The 22661-nt window shown below is 31.8% G+C and overlaps 1 protein-coding gene across 1 annotated transcript; it reads left to right on the top strand.

Moving 5' to 3' along the window:
* The first annotated feature begins 62 nt into the window (after window positions 1–62).
* Window positions 63–22433, top strand: LOC143082356 (uncharacterized). The gene is made up of 13 exons (XM_076258391.1): window positions 63–287; window positions 1311–1511; window positions 2274–2447; window positions 5290–5487; window positions 7811–7948; window positions 8359–8502; window positions 9089–9223; window positions 15300–15443; window positions 15954–16043; window positions 16341–16437; window positions 18525–18589; window positions 20310–20340; window positions 21915–22433. The coding sequence occupies exons 1-13, from the start codon at window positions 68–70 to the stop codon at window positions 22045–22047; spliced, it is 1770 nt and encodes a 589-aa protein (XP_076114506.1). The 5' UTR covers window positions 63–67; the 3' UTR covers window positions 22048–22433.
* The last annotated feature ends 228 nt before the right edge of the window (window positions 22434–22661 follow it).

Genomic DNA, 22661 nt, shown 5'->3' with positions numbered 1-22661 from the left:
ATGAATTATTTATAAAGGATCAAACAGTTTTATAATAAATTATTTTTTTATAACAGTTTCTCGACGAATGGATGGATTCAAACTATATGTATCCAATGCATCAACTATTCCACCGACAGATCATCTCTGTTATGCAGATCCTGGTCCTGGTGAACCAAACATTACACAGACAATTCCTTGTTATGAACTGGGCAAATATGTCATATATTACGATGATAAAGGATCTACAGAACCAGATGGTCGCAAGGATGGACCTGTTGTTGAGTTATGTTACGTTGTCATTAATGGTAGGTTTAATATGGATGTGTACAGATACGTAATTATATGTAACACAAGCTCAAGTTCATTTCAGTACTTAGCTGTGCTTGTCTATAATTTTCACATGTTTATTGGTTACAGCTCTAAAGGGTATTTCTAAAGTTTGTGATTCAACAAATGTTGTCTGTTATCTGTATGAACATCGTTTGAAATAAAGCAAAGAAAAAACTGGTTTAAATGTTTAAAAGTAAGATATACGGGAGAAGCGCAATAAGTAATAAGTAATAAGTAAATGCATACGGAGAAGTAAACTATATTAGGTCATATTTGCACAAGATAATGTAAATTTGTACCACTATTTTTTTTTTAATATTTACATATTATGTTTGTTTATTTTGTCGACACATCGGTGTCAATAAAATGTAATTTTATGTGACTGTTATACAAGTAAGAGGTTTATCTAGCCATCAAATCAAGTTTAAACAACCATTTTCTACATAGGAAAAGACATGTTCCAATGCAGGAATATGACAGTTGTTATCTATTCGTTTGATCTATTTGACCTTTTGATTTGCTTATTGACTTGATTTAGAAAATGAAGTATGAGTGCCAACGAGATGAATCTACATCCAAGTCACAATTTATTAAAGTAAGAGTAAAAGTACGGTCCTCAAAACGGAGCATTGGCTCACACCGAACAGCAAGCTATAAAGGGTCCCAAAAAATACTAGAAAAGAGCAAAACCATTCAAACGGGAAAACCAACGGTCTAATTTATATAAAAACGAAAATCAGATACACTTATGAGCTACATTAACAAACGACAACTACTGAACATCATATTCCTGACTTAGGACAGGTGCAATTAATTGTAGCGGGTTTAAACTATTTAATGGTACCAAACCCTTGTATTATAAAATATGGCGTACTAGCTAATATGTTAAGGAACCAGATCTCTGTAACATAATGTTTTTAACACAAATAGTTTTTGTGTCTCGATCTTTAAAATGAAAGATACATATAAAGAAAAGCATACGAAATTTGTTTTTTTAGGATGTGAAAAGGGTCGTTGGGGGAGTACTTGTGAACAGTTTTGTCCCGAAAATTGTATAGAGCGAAATTGTTACCCTGGAAATGGATCTTGTGTTTGGGGGTGCAATGCTGAAAACTGTTTAAATGACATTTGCAATAAAGATACTGCAGATTGTACTGATGGTTGTAAGAAAAGTCGAACAGGAAGGTATTGTAACAAGTGTAGGTAATTGTGTATTAATATTATTCATACTTTGTAATTCAGGAAATTCTATATTTAGCATTCATAAAAACATTAAAGGTTACTCATTTACCGTATCTTTATGAAGCCTCTATGCTATGCGATTAAGTAAAACACCTAGTGACAAATGATATAACGTGTTTTGCATGCTATATATGTTACGTTTTGACTCTAATCGAACCTAGGGTTGAAACATCAACCGGCAAATTTAACAACAAAAATAGTTTTGAATATTATTTTTGTCTTTATCATAACAACCGTCTCTTTGGCTTCCAATACTTTTGACGTCAAAGGTACACGATCATAGGTTTTTTTTTACAGATACTCCTGTCTTTCATGCAAAAATCTGTTTCAAATAAACAAATATATATTTTAGTTAAGATTTGTCACAATAACTTTTTCTATCAAAACAAACCTGCATATTTATTTTTTAACCAATGAGCTCTTTTAAAGAGACCGGATCGATCATTTGTTATTTTTTTTCTTAAATCTTACATATATGATTATATTTGCTTTTCAATATATATTTATGAATGCCATTTAAATGTTTATTGTATCTGTCATATTTTTTTGCTTTTAAAAGCAAATAAATGCATTTAACCAATAAGTTTAATTTTAGCCATAGTGTCTATGTCCCTGGTGCGCTCAATACATACGTCTCCTTATATCAATTGACATATGTTTATTCTTATTTCATGTTCATATAAAAACATAAATCTTACTGGTATTTATTTTTATCATAGATAACATAGCATATAATGGTCTGGCATGGCTGGTTCCAAGTGGTAGTACAGATGCTGGTCTAGCAAATGATGGAATTGAAACAACATGTGCCAAAACCACAGGTTCTAATTTTAGATTTCATGTTGACCTTAAGGAAAAAAGTATTGCAACAGGAATGTATATCATTTTAGCAGGTATGTAACTTGAAAAAAAACATATTTTTATCCCTTTTGGATATTTACATGGGGAAACTTTTAAAATAAAGTCAAATACACGCTTTTAATCATAATTGTTTACAGTTTTTTTGTTTTTAATATCACCTTCATATTCACTGTCTTGGAATTTAAAATACTGTTCCGCTAATTTCCTGAATGATTTTCAATGTGATTTTAAATGTTGCATATGGTAATGAAGCTTATACTGCATTCCAAATCAAGGTTGATTTGCCGTCAACGAATGTATCAAAATATGAGTTTCTTGTCATTACTGTCAGTAATGTTTTAACATTTTTTTAGTCCTAAAAAGGCTGCACTAATTATAAATCAACTGACAAAATTATTTTCTATTTAATTTTCAATTTCACACTTGTAAAAACCACCAGTTCACGTTGTAAGATTGTTTTCTTATTGAACGCATTGAACCTTAATAAAATGATCAAATCATAAAATTGATATGAATATACATGTACATTATTGATATATAATTACAAAATATTAGTGTACATAGATGTTGCAATATTATTCCAATGAACAATTTACAGACTTTAATCATGTGCTGTTTGGAAGTGATTTCAAAATTCAAAAATACACACACATTGCTGTACGTGTACTCCATGAGCAACTTAAATCAATGTGTTGGTCTGTTTCAAACTCAAACTTAACGAATAAAGGATTTAAATCGTAGTTCGTTTTAGATTGTTTCAATTTTTTTTTATAGGAAGACATTATTGATCGTCTGCTTTTATAAAGTATAAAGTTCAATTATACCCGCTAAATGCTAAATGTGTACGGTCAAAATTTACAATATTTCAATTGAACATTAAAATGTACATAAAGGTATGTCTAAGCCTGATGATAGTCAACTAAAAAAGCATAGATTAATGTTTTGCTAAATCGACGTAGGCAAACATCAACTAGTCAATTTTATTTTTGGCGTTTTGTCGAACCTGAGGTTAAAAGGTTACTCCTGTGGAGTGTACGTGCCTCCATTTCAGAATGTAACGTTGTTACATACACAAAATGTGTAGCATATTTTTGCTTATATACACTTTTATAATCATGTTAAAATGAAAGATGCAAATTAGTGGTTCTCTTTGTTAATTATCCGCACAATTTATAAAAGAGGAGTAATAGATACCAAAGGGACAGTCCAACTCATAGATCGAAAATAAACTGACAACGCCATCGCTAAAATTTGAAAAAATAGACAAATAATAGTACATATGACTCAACATAGAAAACCAAAGAGTAACACACAAAACAACCACTAAAAATTGGGGGTGATCTCAGATGCTCCAGACGGGAAAGCATATCCTTCTCCACATGTGGCACCCGTGGTGTTGCTAATTGTATTACAAACCCGGTAAATAGTATAATTCAGTAAAATTTCATATAAATGTAATTTCCTTTAATTGATCTGTTTCATACCCTAAAGTTAGCAATCCTGTCAAAACCAGCTATTTGCAGATTGAAGTGTTGGATGTGTACGGATTGATAGTTTACTCTTAGTTGCATGATTTTTTTATTAGTTGTTAGTGGCTTTGAACTAGCTGTCAGATAACTGTGAGTACTCTCAGATCTGTTCATTGTGTCTTTTTGTGTCGGGATGTATAAGTACCGGGCCACGTCCACCTGTATTTTTTGTCCATCTAATAAGTTTAGCCTTTTTCAACTGATTTTTATAGTTCGTTCCTATGTTGTACTGTTATACCATTGTCCCAGGGGAGGATTGGGATCCCGCTAACATGTTTAACCCCGCCACATTATTTATGTATGTGCCTGTCCCAAGTCAGTAGCCTATAATTCAGTGGTTGCCGTTATTTATGTGTTACATATTTGTTTTTCGTTCATTTTTTTACATAAATAAGGCCGTTAGTTTTCTCGTTTGAATTGTTTTACATTGTCTTATCGGGCCCTTTTATAGCTCACTATGCGGTATGAGCTTTGCTCATTGTTGAAGAACGTACGGTGACCTATAGTTGTTAATGTCTGTGTCATTTTGGTCTTTTGTGGATAGTTGTCTCATTGGCAATCATACCACATCTTTTTTATATTCGTAAGAAAATATTTCATTGGTCTAGTTGTTCAAACACGATTTGTATGGAGCTTCTATTCTAATTAAAAAATTAAAAGAGAATAGTTAATTTGCATATCATAATATGTCCTTGCAGTTCCATTGTCATCAATTAAACAACGTAATCAAATTTTAAATAATGTTATTTTCGCTAATGAAATACATTTTTCCAAATCAAAACATAACTACATAATAATGTATAATTATGAGCATTCATTAATCTATATCCTATCGAGACAGTTTACCAGTGTGTTGGCGTTGTAACAAGGTTTCTTAATCTGTTGTTGACGTCTTTATTCTAAATACGTCATATGCATGATATGTGTACTGTTTGATACCGTAGAGAGGCAGATCATTATTAATTTATTATTTATAAATGTCTTTGAACTAGCCTTTGAATTGTCTGAAATCGGTGCCATGTGTCTTATTAGTTTTATCTGTTTTTTTGTGCTGATCTATTGAGGTAAGCAATTTATATCTAATTTGTATTGTTTGCATTTATTTTCATCAACACGGTCCTTGGCTAAAAAAAAAGAAAGCTCACACACTTGCTTTTACATATACACATCATTTACGCGCCTGCCACAATTAAGGAGCCTGTAGTTCAGTGGTTGTTGTTGTAATATTTCTTTTTCATTTTGTTAAATTGAAATGTCTCCTTATATTTTATACTGTTATCTCATGTATCAGTCAGTTTATATTTGGAAAGTGAAATGAAACATGCATTTATGCTTTCTATTTTAGATGGAACAACAACAGAGGGTCATCATACTGTTTACGCTTCAAATGACAGCAATACATGGAATAGTGGAACTGTGTTATACAATGGGACATCTCTACCTACTAATATCTACTTTGACGTTGTTTTTAGAGTCCTAACTTATATACCTCCAGTTAACAGCCCAGTTACAGAACATGAGCTATGTGAAATTGGGATTATAGGTGCGTGTTTTTACATATAGGAGAAACAAAACACAACGTTTTGAAATGGTTGTATATTCACAGTTGAAACGTTTAGGAAGTCTCAATAAAAATAAATGCAAACAATTTTGACTAGATTGTAAAGACTATTCTTACATATTTCTCAAACATAGTAAATTTTGATTTAATACAAACTACTGCAGTTTAATGTTCTTTCTCCTGATGTGGCAACGATGTTCCTTTAATTGCGACTACAAAATTTCCTAATTATGTCAACCCGACGGAGAGGGTTCCTTCTTAAGTTGCACTTTTTTGTGTTAGGTAAATTTTTCAATAATTTTGTTTGTCAACTGTCCCTCAGGAATCCACCCAAATGAGCCAAATAGCCCCTCTATTTAACACACAATCATTATGAAAAGGCAGTCGGAATTCTAGCCTTCATCGGTACTTCGTTGGTAAAAGCAATCAGCGACAAAACAACGCGGTAGAAGAATTTATCAAGCCAATGTTTGATGTTTTGTGGTTAACTTACTAGGAATCTATAATCATTGTTCAACAGTTCACTTGATTACAAAGATTTGAATTGTAAACCTCGACTTGTCAATGAACATGTGAGAAAAAAAGCAGCAGTAGCATACAGCTGTTAAAAAGTCATAAATCGATTGAGAGAAAACGAATCCGGGTGTCAAACTTAAACCTAGGGGGCACATCAACTATAAAAGGAATACAACGAAATAACAGAACACAGAAATTCAACAAAAGCAAAAAAACAATGTAACAATAGAATGAACTATTAGATAACAACTGCCAAAACTTCGTCAAACCCTCCTATTTTACTGATAATCAGCTCGAATCTCTCTCAGGTAGGTTCGTTTTTTATTGCTGCTGTTATGGTCAGCATCAAAAGCTGAAAGTTCAACTTCTGTTATACGGTATGAGTTATTTTTAAAATTGCTCAGTAAAAATCTTTTATGATGTAATACACATTGAGGCATCAATGTGGTTACACAATTATTTCGACTCTATTCTTGTAATAGGTTGCCCACCTACACATTATGGTCGGCTCTGTATTACAGCGTGCCCCCAAAATTGTAATGGACCATGTGACCTTGAAAGCGGGATTTGTATACTTGGTTGTATGAATGGATGGACTGGGGATAAATGTGAAAACGGTAAAACATATGTTTTTTTTTCTTATACATTTATAGCGGCAAAAAGGTTACATAAAGTCGAGTGAAATGTATTGTGTATCAATGTGTTAACAATACAATAAAAGCGAATAACGAAAATGATGTTAAACTAATGACAAATATCAAATACCTTCATAGAAATGATAACACAAAATAGTTACTGACGATTTTTAAAAAGCAAACAGGATTTTCACCTTAGAATTCACAAAGCAAATATGTACCTCAAACGATATCGGGGACTGAAACCAATCTATTGTATTAGTTAATTTATCGTAAAGTACTAGTTTACGCTTTACATTTTGGAATACCAACTATTCATGTATTAATTTTTTCTATTTAGATGTTGTTTTTTTTTTAATTCTTTTTGGTCCCATTGATGTTAACCAAAATCTCCATTATTCATATTTTCCAAAGATATGTTAAACCATATGATTTAAGGTCAACATTATTAAGTCACGACATATTGACAACTGAGCTAGTCTTCTTGCAGTGTCAACAAATGTAAAATTATAGTTATGCTGTATGAATTGTTTACACTTAAGTCAACCTACGTGCGTTAAAAGCACACATGACAGAAACAAGATTGGTATTGCTTTCAGTATCTTTGGTTGTCCGTAACGCTTTCATCATGGTGCCAACATTCTCATCTGACTGCAAATTCAGATTCATATAGAAAAGGGAATTCTGAATTTAAAGTAGATACCCTTTATTTTGGCAAAACCTTTAAACATTTTTGAGCCCTCTTCACATTTTTATCAATAAAAGGTTTAAGAAATATTTGATTTTTGAACATAAATAAGCATTAGATTTTTTTTTTGTATATTCAATCGTAAATTATGAATAAGTTTATAAGAGGTCTCAAGCTACTTAACAGATGGATCTCTCACACTTGCGGAGTACCTTAGTTTATTTTCAGTTTCGCTTAAGTTTGCGTTGCTTAATCTTTAGTAGTCTTTGCACCATTACTCAGCTGTTAGTTTCTTTTATGTCTTTCTCGGATATTTTCATTCGAAAAATAAACAAAATAAAGTAATAAGAATTGTGAAGACGAACAACACATTGTTTTGTCTAATTGTATATATAGCTAACGTGTTGAATTATTTTTCCGTTAAGTGTTTCATATGCATTTTTATTTAGTAAATTTTATCTTACAGAATGCAATAATGGTTCATTCGGCAAAGATTGTCTTGAACAGTGTTCAGCAAACTGTTGGAATACTAAATGCAATCACGTTACCGGCAAATGCGTTGGTGGATGCAAGGATGGATGGCAGGCATTCAATTGTTCAAAAAGTTTGTTCCTTATTTTCCACAAAAAAAAGTCTAAATCATTACCTTTTATTCAATCACAAACAGACGTTATTTCTTGAGATTTAGAAGTTACATATTAGGACCGTTAACTTGAACTTGTACATTTGACGTTAGAAATACACAAACTGTTCAATTCTACTATTAATCAATGGTTTATTCCCTTACCACCTTCACATGTTTAGGTATAACTGTGTCAGTTATTTCAGCGATTCATTTTTTTCTCTCTCAAATAATGAGAAATTTAATTAATGTTAAATACATTTACATACAATATGCACAAATCTCGACCGCAGAAAGTACGTATAAATTAATCTGTCGACTAACAGAATAAAGTGTCCTGTTAAATATGTATAGATATATTTTGATGTGAAAATGTGTATACATATTTTCAGCGTGTCCTAATGGTCAGTTTGGGAGAAACTGTTCTGGATTTTGTGAGGGATGTGTATCAAGTATGTGTGATCATGTTAGTGGGTTGTGTGATAACACCACTAGCTGTAATCCTGGTTACAAACAAACCGCAAAATGCGACTTATGTAAGTAACGTTATATAAAAACTGTTCGGCAATTTCGAAGAATGAATTATAATCATATGAACGTAAATACAAGATATCATACATTTGGTTAACATAGAAATACAGGTTTGCAATATGCTTTTAATAACCTTTAAACTCTTAATGATTTAGTTCGCAATGAGTATAGGCATTTTACTTTTCTGAATAATCGTAGACGTTTGAATAATTTTCAACTATAACAATCTGGAAATTTATATGTATAAACCACGATTAAGAACGGATGCTGATTTGATTCAAAGGTGGATTTAACTGGAAGAACTGTCAATATAGTTTGCCCTTGATACTTATATGACATACACTAAGCTGCTATCAGCAGGTTTTGAAGTCAGTGGTGCAGGGTCTGTCTAAACCAGTTTTGTAAAGATCACTCGGTAAAACTATCAAACTCGGTAAACCATCACTACAAGAACAATCGCTGTTGTCTAATGTTACAAGCAGTTGATGAAAACTTGTAATAGGAAATTGGTGTACAAATAGAAAGCCTTTATATAAGAATATTTTTGAATTTTTAATATTTTATTGAAAACTACGCTTTATTTTACCTCAGCTTGCGACGATGGAGAATTTGGTATTGGTTGCGCAATTAAATGCTACTGTCTTATCGCAACTTGCAGTAAGGCGGATGGAACATGTCCACCTGGAGGCTGTGAGGCGGGTTTCCATAGTAAATCATGTAACCAAGGTAAGACATATCCAAAATAGTAAAATGCTCGGATTTTAAAAATATGGATGAACAAAAATTCTTTTGAAAATGTCCCAGTAAGGCAAATACGAATATTAAGTCAACACTTTATAAAACGCAATACCATTTTGTATTAACATAATGACAAAGCAGACATATATAAAAATAGGGAACATTTTTTTTTATCATTTCAAATTAGAAAATACAGAATTGACTTATTCGACTGCTTTGAATCATGCGATTCGGGATCTACCTTAATTGTGGAAGGTTGCTCTTGCATAATGATTTAAAAACATAAATATGAGTTATTTTCATGTGTTCATGTAGGTTCCAATCGAACATATTTGAAAATCTCAGCAAATTAACGTTGTCAGTCTGAATGATAATATGGTACTTCATTACAAGTCCACCTTTCACATCAATCATATAAACAATATTCGTCCGTATTTTGGTAAAACATTCAAATATTTGTAATGCTTTGCGACACACCCTTTCAAAGTTAGAGTATTAGGTTTCTATCCACTTTAACTTCTTTGAACTTGTTGACGCGTATGTTATGTCTACGATATAAATTTAGATTTTAAACAAAATGTTATCCCGGTAAAGCTGTTAAAGCTTATGTTTAATACTTTATTCGTCCAAGACAAATAAAACTTTTAGTACAAATTACAATTTCCATTAGGTGCTGCCATCTTTTCAAACACAAATATGTTGTATGATAATAAACTACTCATTTTTTACCAATTATGAAATCATTCACAAATTAAAACTTCACAATTTTGCAGACTGATAGACAATCTGCGAACATATGCATACTCAAACTTCGAGGCCTTATATACTAGTAGTTGACCATGCGGTATAGGATGTTCTAGTTTTTTAAGCCGGTAAATGGTCTATCTTTCCTTCAATCTGATTCATTGAAGCCTCTTAGAAACTTTTCTCGTTAGCACTCATATCATATATTCTAATGGAGTATGTTCGATAAAGTCCCAAAATGGCCCCCTTTTTTAGCGTAAATTTAAAATTCGTATTTATCGACCAATATCACGATAAATTATAGATAATACATTGACTAGCTAGGATATAACCCATTCTGTTGAAAATTTTACGTTTCTGCGTTTCATTATGACGTCACAAGTTGTACTCATATTGATTTTTCACGAAAAAATCAACGAAAATGGTAGAATTTCCATAGAGTATTGGACAGGAAACATAGAGCGCATACGTCGACAACAAAGATCTTTTCAAATAATGTTTGTGAAGACATTTCACATGTCTTATTTGAATCTTAAGCTTGTCGACGCCTGCGCTCTATGTTTCCTGGTCCTTTATTTGTTGAAATCTAGCTGATTTTGTCACATTTCATCAAAATCCCTTATCTTGACCTTTTTTGGATGTAAAAATCAACGTGTTAGAATTAAACTTTGACAAAAACAGTTCTGTTTAACTTTCTAACATGTCTTTAGGGCAACTTTAAACATGTATTACCTTGTAACTATGAACTGTATAATTGGGGCCAAATATGGCCCTTACCGAACTTACTTACTTAAATAATATATAATTTACACTTCGACATCAGTGCATTTTGTACGGTTTCTGATACACAAAATGAGTCATGATTATATAACGAGAACGCATTGCAATTAAAATTTAGAACATTGCATTTCCATTGCTAATAAATAAACCAATTAAAAGACATTACATAGCATATTTACCTGACGATATCAGGATATTAGTATTTAGTAAAATCTTAACCGAAATTTGTGACACAATTAGAAAATTTATAAAACGTAAACAACATGTCGAAATATTTAAGCTTGAAATAAATATATTTTTGAATAAGTTAATGCAAGCGCACGAGGTGTATAGTGTCTTTTACGATTACAGGTTTGTAATGTTTAACAACCATATTATATCAGTGTGTAAACACGTTAATTACGGGCTTTGAAAGTCAAGCAGTTCGAACATTTTTCTGAGTAAGTGTTAAAAAATTTCAAACAAATATTCTTTACTGTGGTTAGCATTCATTAGTCGTCAGTATCTACCTTGAACAGGGTTATAAATTTATCTTATGCATGTAGTTTTTCTATTGAATTTAAAATCGTTTCAAAATCTGTAATATACTAGATTCTCGAATTTTTCATTAGTTGATCAAAGACATTTATGTATATCTATAATTTCTTTTATTTGTTTTGAAATGTTTAAAATTAATATATACCAATATAAAGAATTATTTTGTTATCTTATAAATATGTTTTTTTGTTGTTTATGCCCGCGTCACACTGTCCCAATTTTTATATACGATGGACACCCGAATGCGAAAATTGTAAGTTCGTACGAAGTTGGTCCCGATCTCGTTAAAATACCAAAAAGTGACCGAAGCAAGTACGATGAATAACGAAGTCTATACGATGGTGCCGCAATTATATACGATAGCAAAAGATGGACATACGAAGGTTAACCGAAGACGGATATTTAAGCTTCATATCTCAGCCGAAGCCTACACGATTGATCACGAAGGCTACACGATGGATTACGAAGGCTACACGATGGATTACGATGATGGCGCGATGGCCATACGATGTCTAAAAGATACGAACAGAATTACGACAACATATCGTTTCTGTACAAGTCTGCCATGCATGGCGGGAAATCGATCTTTTTGTCTAATTCTTATAAAACTTAGTTTATTATCCCCTCGCCTACTACATGTAAGTTGCGTGTAGATACAATTGTTATGGAGACTCTAGAACCAAACTGCTCAAAACTTGGTATGGTGTTACTCGTTAAGAATATCTTAAGCGCTATTGACTTTAAAGTTCAAAGGTCAAGGTCACAGTGGCAGTTGTAATACAAGGCAATGTCGCCATTGTGGACACTCTAAAACCAATATGCTTCAAAAGATTTTAACCACATTTGGTATATTGTTCCTCCTTGTAATGATCTGACATTTGTTACGTTCAAGACCAAAGGTCAAGGTCATGCAGATGGACTTGTTTTTTCTCCTTGAAATAGCATAATACACAGGAAATTGGTTGCTCATTTTTTAACCTGCTGGTTCTAAAGACAATATTAAAGGTATTTCCAGTTACTGAATGTTTTGGTTGATTTCTAAAAAAATAGTTTATGTATCAAATATGCATATTCAATTTACAATTTTCTGCATGTGTCATATACAAATATAGTGTCCATATTTGTCCCCAATATGTTACATACGAGGGGATGCCACGCTCGGCATTGCCTTGTTTGAACTGTAAAATGTGTGCACTAGTCTGAATAATCACCCATAATTATGCCCATGTTTACTGATCTATCTTAAAGGTAAGGTAATGGATTCGTTGATCCCTTTTATTCAAAAAGAGCTCTTTCCAGGAGAATATCATAATAATATAGACAAAAGGAAGGATGTGGGGAAAGCAACAAATGCGGCAAAATATGACATATAGAAAACAAAATGGTTATGGAGTAAACATTCGTGTGTCAACAACTCAGACGATACATAAAAAATCAGAAAAAGTTGGTTTCCCTATAAACGTGTACCTGCAGTGTTGGTGTACGAGGCGCGTTTATGATTTTCATTATGTTACTTGATATGAAAAATTGTCAAAAAATAATATTTTACTTGTAAAAGTAAATCCTGAGCCTGTAATAGCTGCTCTTTTTGTTCCATTTGAATTAATAGAAACAACGCTGTCGCCTTTCTTGTTCTCATAGAATCATATGATATGAGCTCCATATTTTGTGAACGTCTTTCTTAACTGTCGTATTAGACTGACCAGTGCATATCGCGCATGGCACTTTAAATGTATTTTAGCGCGAAAATTAACTTACATTTAGCTGGATTTATTGCCGTCGTAGTTCCATCTTGTCGCCTTCGTACTTTTATTCGATGGCAACACGACGGGATTACGAGGTCTTCACGAAGTCGTGCTGCCATCGTTAGACCTTCGGGTATCTTCGTGATTCATTCGTGTAGACATCGCAATGTCAAAACTGCCCGATGGAAACGATGGAAACACGAATGCAATACGATGTGCAAAGATGCATTCCCGGTGACATTACGATGGTGATGATGGTGATACGAACTCAATACGAACCCTCAACATCGGACGCACCTTCGGGGATTTTTTAACATGTTAAAAAATTGTAGAACCCTTCCCGAAGTTGTCCCCGAAGGCTAGAAAAAGTGGCCGATGGTTCTACGATGGTTAAAGATGGAACTACGAATAGCCCGATCTGGATACGATCAGTCCCGATTTTGAAAATTTCTATTATCGTGTTGCCATCGGCGTAAAAATCGGGACAGTGTGACGCGGGCATTACTGAAAGCATTCATACCGTGTTTATACGTCAAAAAATAAGCAAGGTCAATGAAATCTGCCTTCATTATCACAAACTTTCTTAGAGCGATGAGCGATCACAGATCACAGGCACACGTTTCAGAATAAAAATTTCCTTTATTTATGAATTTAATGCTTCTTTTTGTAACTTCATTGGGGTGTAAAAGCGTTGATAAAAATACATTTTGTATACAGCGCAGAAGTGCTTCATTTTAAAAATGTGCGCACGGTCAACGCTTTTACAACCCTATGAAGTTACAAAATTAAGCATTCGATACTTATAATTACATTTGTTTAGCTATGATCATGAAAACACGATGTTTATATAATTTTTATTTAATTCCCCTGTGCACTTTATTGTGAGACGACGTGTTATCATGAATGGTAAATTTTATTGAGTAATGCAATTGCTTTAGAAATAAAACGTGATGTGCAGTTAGTCAATCAGAATAAAGTATTATAATGAAACATACATCTAATGTAATTATTATACTTTAATATACCATTAAGGTAAATAGGGGGAAATATTCTGAAACAAGTGACTATGTCTCAGAAAAAGCATCTTCCAAGTGTTCATGAAATTGCTCTCTATTAAGGCAATATTCCTACTTTTAATTTGAGGTACAATATGCCGGTGAAAAACATTAATAATGCTGTCAAGAATACACTGTTTCAAGTTGTGGTATTCATAAAAAAAAGCCCAACAGCATTCGTCCTTCTACTCGTAAAGGCATTTGTTTCTAAGATCGATATGGTGTATACCATTATGCCAGAACTCAAATGAAGCAGAAAGCTGATGTAACTTATCTGCTTTACTCAACCCCTTAAGACAAATACATGAAAGAAGTGTAACAACGCCTAACACAAACACAAAACAGTACACCATAGCCACCACTTTATTCCAGAAGCTTCTAACTGATGCCGAATGCTAGAGTGTAAAATTGTAATTGAGACCTACCCAAAACAATTAGAACTTTTCTAAAAAAGACTATAAATGAAAACAGAACTATATCATCTTCCCATAATGATTGAATGTTAGGAAAATTGACCAGAGTTATCTTACTTTAATCACAGAGAGGGAAAAACAAACAATTTTTAATTTAAGCCTAATTAACATTAAAACAATTTTCCACTAACAAATAAAGTTACCTTATTGAAATATAAGGACTTCGTTAGCTAAATCTATTAATTTTATTAGATGTTATGAATTTTTATGACAATAGAGAAACATGCTACATTACATTCGATTAAATGGTGAAATGTCAGTACGTTTTACTCTTTTCAACTCCGACATATTTAACAATAATATAACTTAAAGCCTTTTCCAAACAATCATTTCGCCAAGGATTTATAAGTTTAAGAATGTATTCATTAACAAACCAAATACTGGACAATGCTTGTGTTTTTATAACAAGGTTGGCATTTGTTTTGGTTATATCATTGCGTTTCAGAATTTTTCGTTGATGTGATAGATAAACTGAACCATGCTGAGCATTACTTTTATTTACATTTTTTATAACTTCCCAAGAAGTAAAAACGTGTCAATATCGTACACTTTATAAAACATTGCATTATAGAAACCACGACATCGGTTAGCCAGATATTTATTTGTAGTTGTATTAAAGACAGTTACATTGGAAAGTTTAGATTTTTGGATTATCTGACGAGATGGTAAATCTTTATGGTGTAGTACTAGTAACACAAAAATGTAGGATTATTTCACGATATTTTTTCAGAATGTAACAGTGGTACGTTTGGTCAAAATTGTAAAAATGTCTGCGAAGGATGTATATTTTCTATGTGTGACAGGATTGATGGATTGTGTTACAACACATCTGGATGTGAACATGGTTATCTAGACGACAAATACTGCAATAAAAGTACGTAGAATGATATATAATACTTTTATTGTACTTTCATATGAGTCAATTCATCATCGTTTCATGAGCTCATAAATGTAATTCCATGAATATGTATTAGTTGTCGTAACCACTATCTTGTCCTCTTTTACTTGATTGCCACATCTCTGATTTTGTACTTTTCATGAAAATTTGTTTGTACTTTCGAAATATTGCAAACACTTTAAAATGTTCAGTTGTATTGATTGACTGGCTTTTCAAATGTAGAAGAATTTGTTATACACAATTAAGATGAGGATAGTAGAATCACTACATATATTTGATAAACATACGTGTTTTCTTATTATAACCACTGTTTTAAACAATTAAAACTAAAACTACTTGAACTAGCTACGATAGATTTAATATCATTTGAGCAAGACAGGCACACTGTTTATTAATTGTTTTACACTTTTCTTATACTCTGGTGATAATCAAGAATATCCGTTACTTTATTGGCATATATAAATATTTGTTTCATTATTTTACTAGCCTGTGACGATGGACATTTCGGTAAAAACTGCACAGGAAAGTGTACTTGTTTGACTGGAACATGCGACATTTCTACTGGAATATGTGGAGGTATTTTTCAGTATATTAAATTTAACAAGACAGCTTTGTCAATGTTATTCCGATCTGATCATCTTATCTTTACTATTGATATAATATTTTTAATATAACAATAAACATGACAAATTTACCAAGAAAAAAGTGATCAATAGTATAGCTATGCATAACGTTCTGGTTTCTTTTCGTTAATAAAATTTTAAATGTTAATACATGTCCGACTTTCAACCCACAATTTATTAAAATGTCCTGTATTTAGTCAGGAAAATGATATATGCTATATGTGCTATATTAAAGATGAATTTCAAATAGGAAGTGAAGAAACGTCTAACGTGGCTGCTATAGGTGGAAGTGTTGCTGCTTTCATTATTGTTGTGCTGATAATAGTGGCGGTATTTATCTTAAACAAGTAAGTTTAAAACTTAGTTAAGTGGAAAGTAAAATAACAAAAGTTCTGAGCTACAATCAAAATTAATAAACGGAAAGTCCCTTACTAAATGACAAAATTAAAAGGTTAAATAAATAAATCAAACGAATGGAAAGCAACTGTCATTTGTCATTATCATTGAGATATGAAAGTTGTTATCTATTCGTTTGATGTGTTTGAGCTTTTGATTTTGCCATTTGATTAAGTACTTTCCGTTTTAAATTTTCCTCGGAGATCAATATTTTTGTAATTTTACTTTTTTCCTGACTGGGTACAGGCATTTCGAACGGTGGATTAAGCCTCTGGTTACACAGCTAGCTAAACTTCTCACTTGTATGACAGTCACAAAAATATCAATAATGTTGACAACAATGTGTAAACAAAACAAACAGACATTAAGTCGTATTAGCAGCAAAATACAATAGTCTTTTTCCTTTTAGAATGGCCATTAGAATGAATCGCACGAAAACTGGTATCCTCACGATATTGACCCATTGGCACGTTAACATCCCATACTAATATTTTGATTTAATGACCGTTCTATTATTTTGTATACTCTGTTCTACTGTTATAAGGCAATTAACTGTAGTTTTTTTTTTAAACTAGAGAAAAATCATTTAACAAAGAAAACAATGCAAGATAAGAGTAGAGGACATGTGACCAATTTTAAAATGGCTTGTCTGAAGACCTAATTAGCATACTGTGATGAACATCAGGATTATCTGTGCGATCACAAACATGCTTTTAATATTTATATTTATCCAGGCATATTATAAGGTTATTCTTATTACCATACAAATAAATTCAAATTAAATCAACTTTACTGTGTCGCGTAATTCTTAACAAATATCAAGAAATCATTTGAAGACGTTTAAAACAGTAGCAAACAGCAGAAAAACAAAAATAACTAAATCACCGACCCCGAGGAAAATTCTAAAAAAGTTGAAAAATTAAAAGCTCATACACGTCAAACGGATGGATAACAACTGTCATATTCCTGACTGTAAATGGAAAAAAAATGTCGAAATAACGTTAATGTTATTCAATTGCAAAAGGTCAGCTTGAAGTTTTAAACCAGACTTATTTTGATGAAAACAATCAATTTTGAAGTCTTATATTATAATAGTCATATAGGTTAGGTTAAGCGGTATTGTTTAATGCACCTACTTGTAGTGTTAAAATCAGTGGTGACACCAAACATGAATAGTATCAACTTTCCATGGTTCCTACTACTAGGTAATGGTTAAATAGTAGAACATCTTAAAAAAGTCAACACTCATTAATTTATTTGCAATTGTCCATGGTTCCCACTACTAGGTAATGGTTAAATAGAAGAACATCTTAAAATAGTCGACACTCATTAATTTATTTACGATTGTCCATAGTTCCCACTACTAGGTAATATCTTAATTTTTTAATTTGTTCTTTACATTATTACGTTGCTGTATCAGGTGGATTAATCGATATCTTCATTTTTTTCAATAACTATTTATAATACTGTGTATATTCTGAAGTTTGCTGTCTGAAGTTACACAGTTGATAGGTATTCAAGCTTTAATTTTATAAAGTATTCACTATAAAGAGAATTCGTTATTAGCAATTCATCGTTTATTGGTTGAAAAATTTTCTCTTGATAAGCTAAAATCTCACGTATCATTTGACTGGCCGAGTTATACAACCAAATTGCATTCCATTAACTCGCAAGATTCGAATTACGAATTACGCACATGCTTCATACAAGAAAATACATGAATGATCAATTTCTTTATTTTTATTCAAGCTCTCGAATGTAGCATGTGTAGAAGAAGACATGCCAGACGTAATATATTAAAATTTGTATCTTAGATAACAGATTTACAAACACATGAATTGACTTTGTGGGTATACCAAACGAGTTGGTAATACACTCTATATAGGAAATGAAATTTAATGGGATTGCTAATGAAACATTAATCCAAAATAATGTAGCGATTAAAGCAACTATGGGTCATTGTATCAGTTATTGACAAGTTAGCATACCTCCTATCTTAAAAATCTTTAACATCACTGTGTCGTCTTTTACTTTTCAGGCGCAGATTAATTGCATCACAAGATACGGGTAAGAGGACAACGTCAAGCGATACGACTACTTACGGTGAGGAAAATGTTCTCGTTGGTTTTTTTTTATTCCTAAAAAACAAAATAACGTTCTTTTAACCCAAGTTTTACTAGTATTGAACCATAAATGAGGCCTCCATTACCTGCTGCATATATTCATATCTCTTTCGTTTCACGAGTTTGTTATTTGGAAGTAATTATATATATAATATCATATGTTTGTTTGCAAACCATATCCTGGTATGAAATTGCAATCAGCAACAACATGTACTACTCTAAATGTATTTGTTTGGTTGATTGTGTTGTCTCTGGTCACAATTATTTATGTTGTAAGGTAATACAAGTAAAGTGTTCAGATAGCTAGTATTTTGTATTTCTTCTGATTATAACATACACCATAAAATCCACTGTATGGTTAATCGGCAGCTACGATTATGGCTCTAGTATATTAGCGGGAAAATAAAATTTGCTCCACTATTTTGCAATTCCGGCGTACTTGATTTTGTTTTCGTTTTTGAGTATCAATGATGAGACTGTTCAGACGCTCTGAACATTTTGTATTTCAAATTAAAAGCACAATATTTTTTCTTAGCTTTATACCACCCTAAATTCCTAAGCTTACTCCAATGTTTGTCTGGGAATAGTATTTTGCAGTTTTTGACGACTGCAGTTGGTCGTGTCAAGTAGTCCTGTTGACATTGACTTTAAATCCATTTAATTGCCTCTTTAGTAATAGCTAACTGTATTATATCAAGTATTAAGAGACATGATTGGTTTATAAATAAGAAACTCGCCACCACAAACTGAAGAAGTAGACTTTAGCATCATCGTTAGGGCTTCGACACAGACCAAAGTCATAAAGCAAAGTCAAAGCAATATATAAAAGGCACTATGAGAAAAAATACAATACAACTAAAATGTAAGACCCAATTGTTTTAATTATGCTAGAAGAAAGAACGACATATATGAGTTTGACAGACAAAAACCATGACAAATTCGACTGTTGATTTTACTTCACAACGAGCGAATAACTCAGTTAAAAGATGATCGACTCACAATATCGAGGCACTATCAAGACTAAAAAAGCAAAACAAATAAAAAATATAAGTCACCTTACAAACAATAGTGTTTTTGTTATCGTTTAGTGACTTGAATATCTTGATATTTGCAGTATTTCATTAAGATTGTTTTTCTGACAAACTATGTTTATGAATGGCGATCAACATCAACGCATTGCAACATCCATCCCAATCACAAATTGCATAAAAAGACGTCTTTAGAAGATTTAACAACAATAATTATATAATCATAACAATATATATCTTATATGATAAAACAAAAAGCTGCTGTTATTTTAGTATAACGTATATTTGAGATAATTTAATCCAACTTGACGGCACGGCGACACTTTAAATTCAGTACTGAATGTTACACGAATTCTAATACATTGTAAAAAGCAAAAAAAAAACCGATAACATTTGATAGAAAATATAATTCCAGGAAACTTCAGGAATACTTTTCTGACATAAACGTAATAGCTAAACGTGACGTCATTCAAAGAAAAAGTTCAATATTTATTAGATATCTGATTGGACATTACATGTAAGAGTTTGTTTATAGATTTTGTATTTAAAATGTAGAAACATTTTTTTTGAAATGTTGAAATATAAAGTTTTATGATGGTATTTGTATTTAATTTACATTCTCACGAAGATGATCGCTTTCAGATAATTATGTAATATAAATATTTATTGCAGAAACTAGGAATACTAACGATAACTCACATCAGTAAGTGTATATTATTTTCGAAAAGTTTTTTCACCCTTGAATTCTACATTCTTGTACATGTATATGAGTCTCGATTATAAAGTGTCTTCAAGTGATACATAAATATCGAAGGCAATAACTGCCTTATGTTAATGGGCATCATTATATTCAGTTGTCACAGCACTATATGCAGCTGTGACAACATTAATGTTCCGACAACTGCATATTATTCTATCAAGACTGTGTATAATGTTGTGACTACGGCATACAATGTTTTAACCACTTCATATAATTTTAGAACGACTGCATATAATGTTGTGACCACTTCATACAATTGTGTGACCACTTATACAATTGTGTGACCACTTCATACAATTGTGTGACCACTTCATACAATTGTGTGACCACTTCATACAATTGTGTGACCACTGCATATAATGTTGTAAAAACAGCATGTACTGTTGTGACCACTGCATGTTATTAATGCTGTCACGGATGTATATAATGCTGGGACCACTGCATATATAGATGACCATCAACATAAGGCGGTCATGGCGTTCCATACAGAAACATCTTACAAGATTATTTATCAAATTTGTTCATTTTTATTTTCTTTCACTCTATAATTCAATTTTGTTAGTTTATAAATGGCACTTATACCTAAGCGACATATAAGATAATACAAACACAAGTAGTTAGTTTTTCGTCATTGCTAATAACCAGAGGATATCATACATCTGTTATTCACTTTGATATCAACCAATTTATAAATATTTACGTTATCTTTTTAAGCATAATGTTTTACAATTCAAACTTTGGTCAACCTTTTCTCCACTATATAAAAAATACAGAGAAGAAGCATTGCATTCTTATCATCAAACAAAGATGTGGAACAAATAAAATACGATACAATCAAATCTTGTAGCTGTGTTTTGTTTCGAAATATTTATTTGATTTGTTGTATCTTTGTCATGTAAACATGTTCAATCGAAAATTAGCATCCCTCTTGTTGTCTGTCAATAAAGATGAAGGAATACTGATGAAATATTATTATGTATTTGTGAATGCATTCTTATGAATTATTGGCTTTAAATGATGATTTACGATTGGAATCAATGCCTATCCCTCTTAATACATTATCTGCTAATGACCTGCTACTCCCCGGGAGTATCACTTACTCGGTAGCCAATAATTACTGTGCTGAAAGAAATATTGTTTGTGGTCCTCTGTGATTTAATTAGCTCGTTAACGTATTTTTTTTTTTTGGACTTTCCAGTGTTTAATCTCGAATCAATAACAATACATTAAATGTGCATCTGGTGCAGTCAAATGATACAGATTTTGTTCTTACGATAATATGTTATCATCAATTTAGTTTAAATCTGATTAACCGAAATTTAAAAATGATTTACCTAAAAAGTCAAAGGATATTTGTGTAATTCAGTGAACATTATATATATGATCCTTTAAATGAATTCTAACGATTTGCATAATTAAAATGTACCACCCACACACTCTTTTTATATGTGTTAGTTATTGTGTAAAACTGCCATTATTTACATTTTCAATCTTTCATTTTTTGTCTTTTTATGCAGAAACGAGCAGCAGTATGATGACCTTATAAGAATGGACCCCACATCACTATATCAGGATCTTATTCCAAATTCAGCATCAAATGAATATGAACAAATCGATAACTCATATGTAAATCTAAGCGTACAAATATAGCAAATGTTTGTTTTTTTCTTTTTCTAAACAACTGCAGAATTATGTAAATATTGTTTATACTCAATTTAAGATAAGACTTATGTGCTTACTGCCTTTAAATAGGATAAATAAATACAGTAAGGAACAGTATGACAAGAATAATGATGTATGCCATATTAAACAAAACTATAATGGAGGACAATGGCAGAACAATGAATGTTCTGACACTTATAAGTGCTATTGCTGAAGGTTTCAAGAGTCATAACTCCTAAACATTTAAAACCGTAACCTCTTTTTTTGTCAAAAGAAACAATGTTTTAACAATTTAAAAGCAAAGAAGAGTCTTCGATTGATTCAGTCGTGTTTTTTTGGTTTCTTTAGACAAAACAAAATGAAGTTAAAATGGAAAACACATATAGAATAACAATAATTTGCACCAACTAAATCAGCTTCACATATATCTACATGTATTTTATGAATCTTCAAATATCAATAAGATAATTGCAAATAGAAGATTCTAATATGACGTGCTTCTTTAGCTTTGTAAAGAAACCATACTTTTATATCCAATAAAATTAGTTTACACATGCGTATATTGACTACGGCAGAAAAATGAATTTTATCAAATTGCTATA

The sequence above is a fragment of the Mytilus galloprovincialis genome, chromosome 1 (genome assembly GCF_965363235.1).
Source record: "Mytilus galloprovincialis chromosome 1, xbMytGall1.hap1.1, whole genome shotgun sequence".
NCBI classification, from domain to species: Eukaryota; Metazoa; Mollusca; class Bivalvia; order Mytilida; family Mytilidae; genus Mytilus; species Mytilus galloprovincialis.
This window is presented reverse-complemented; position numbering and strand designations above follow the sequence as displayed.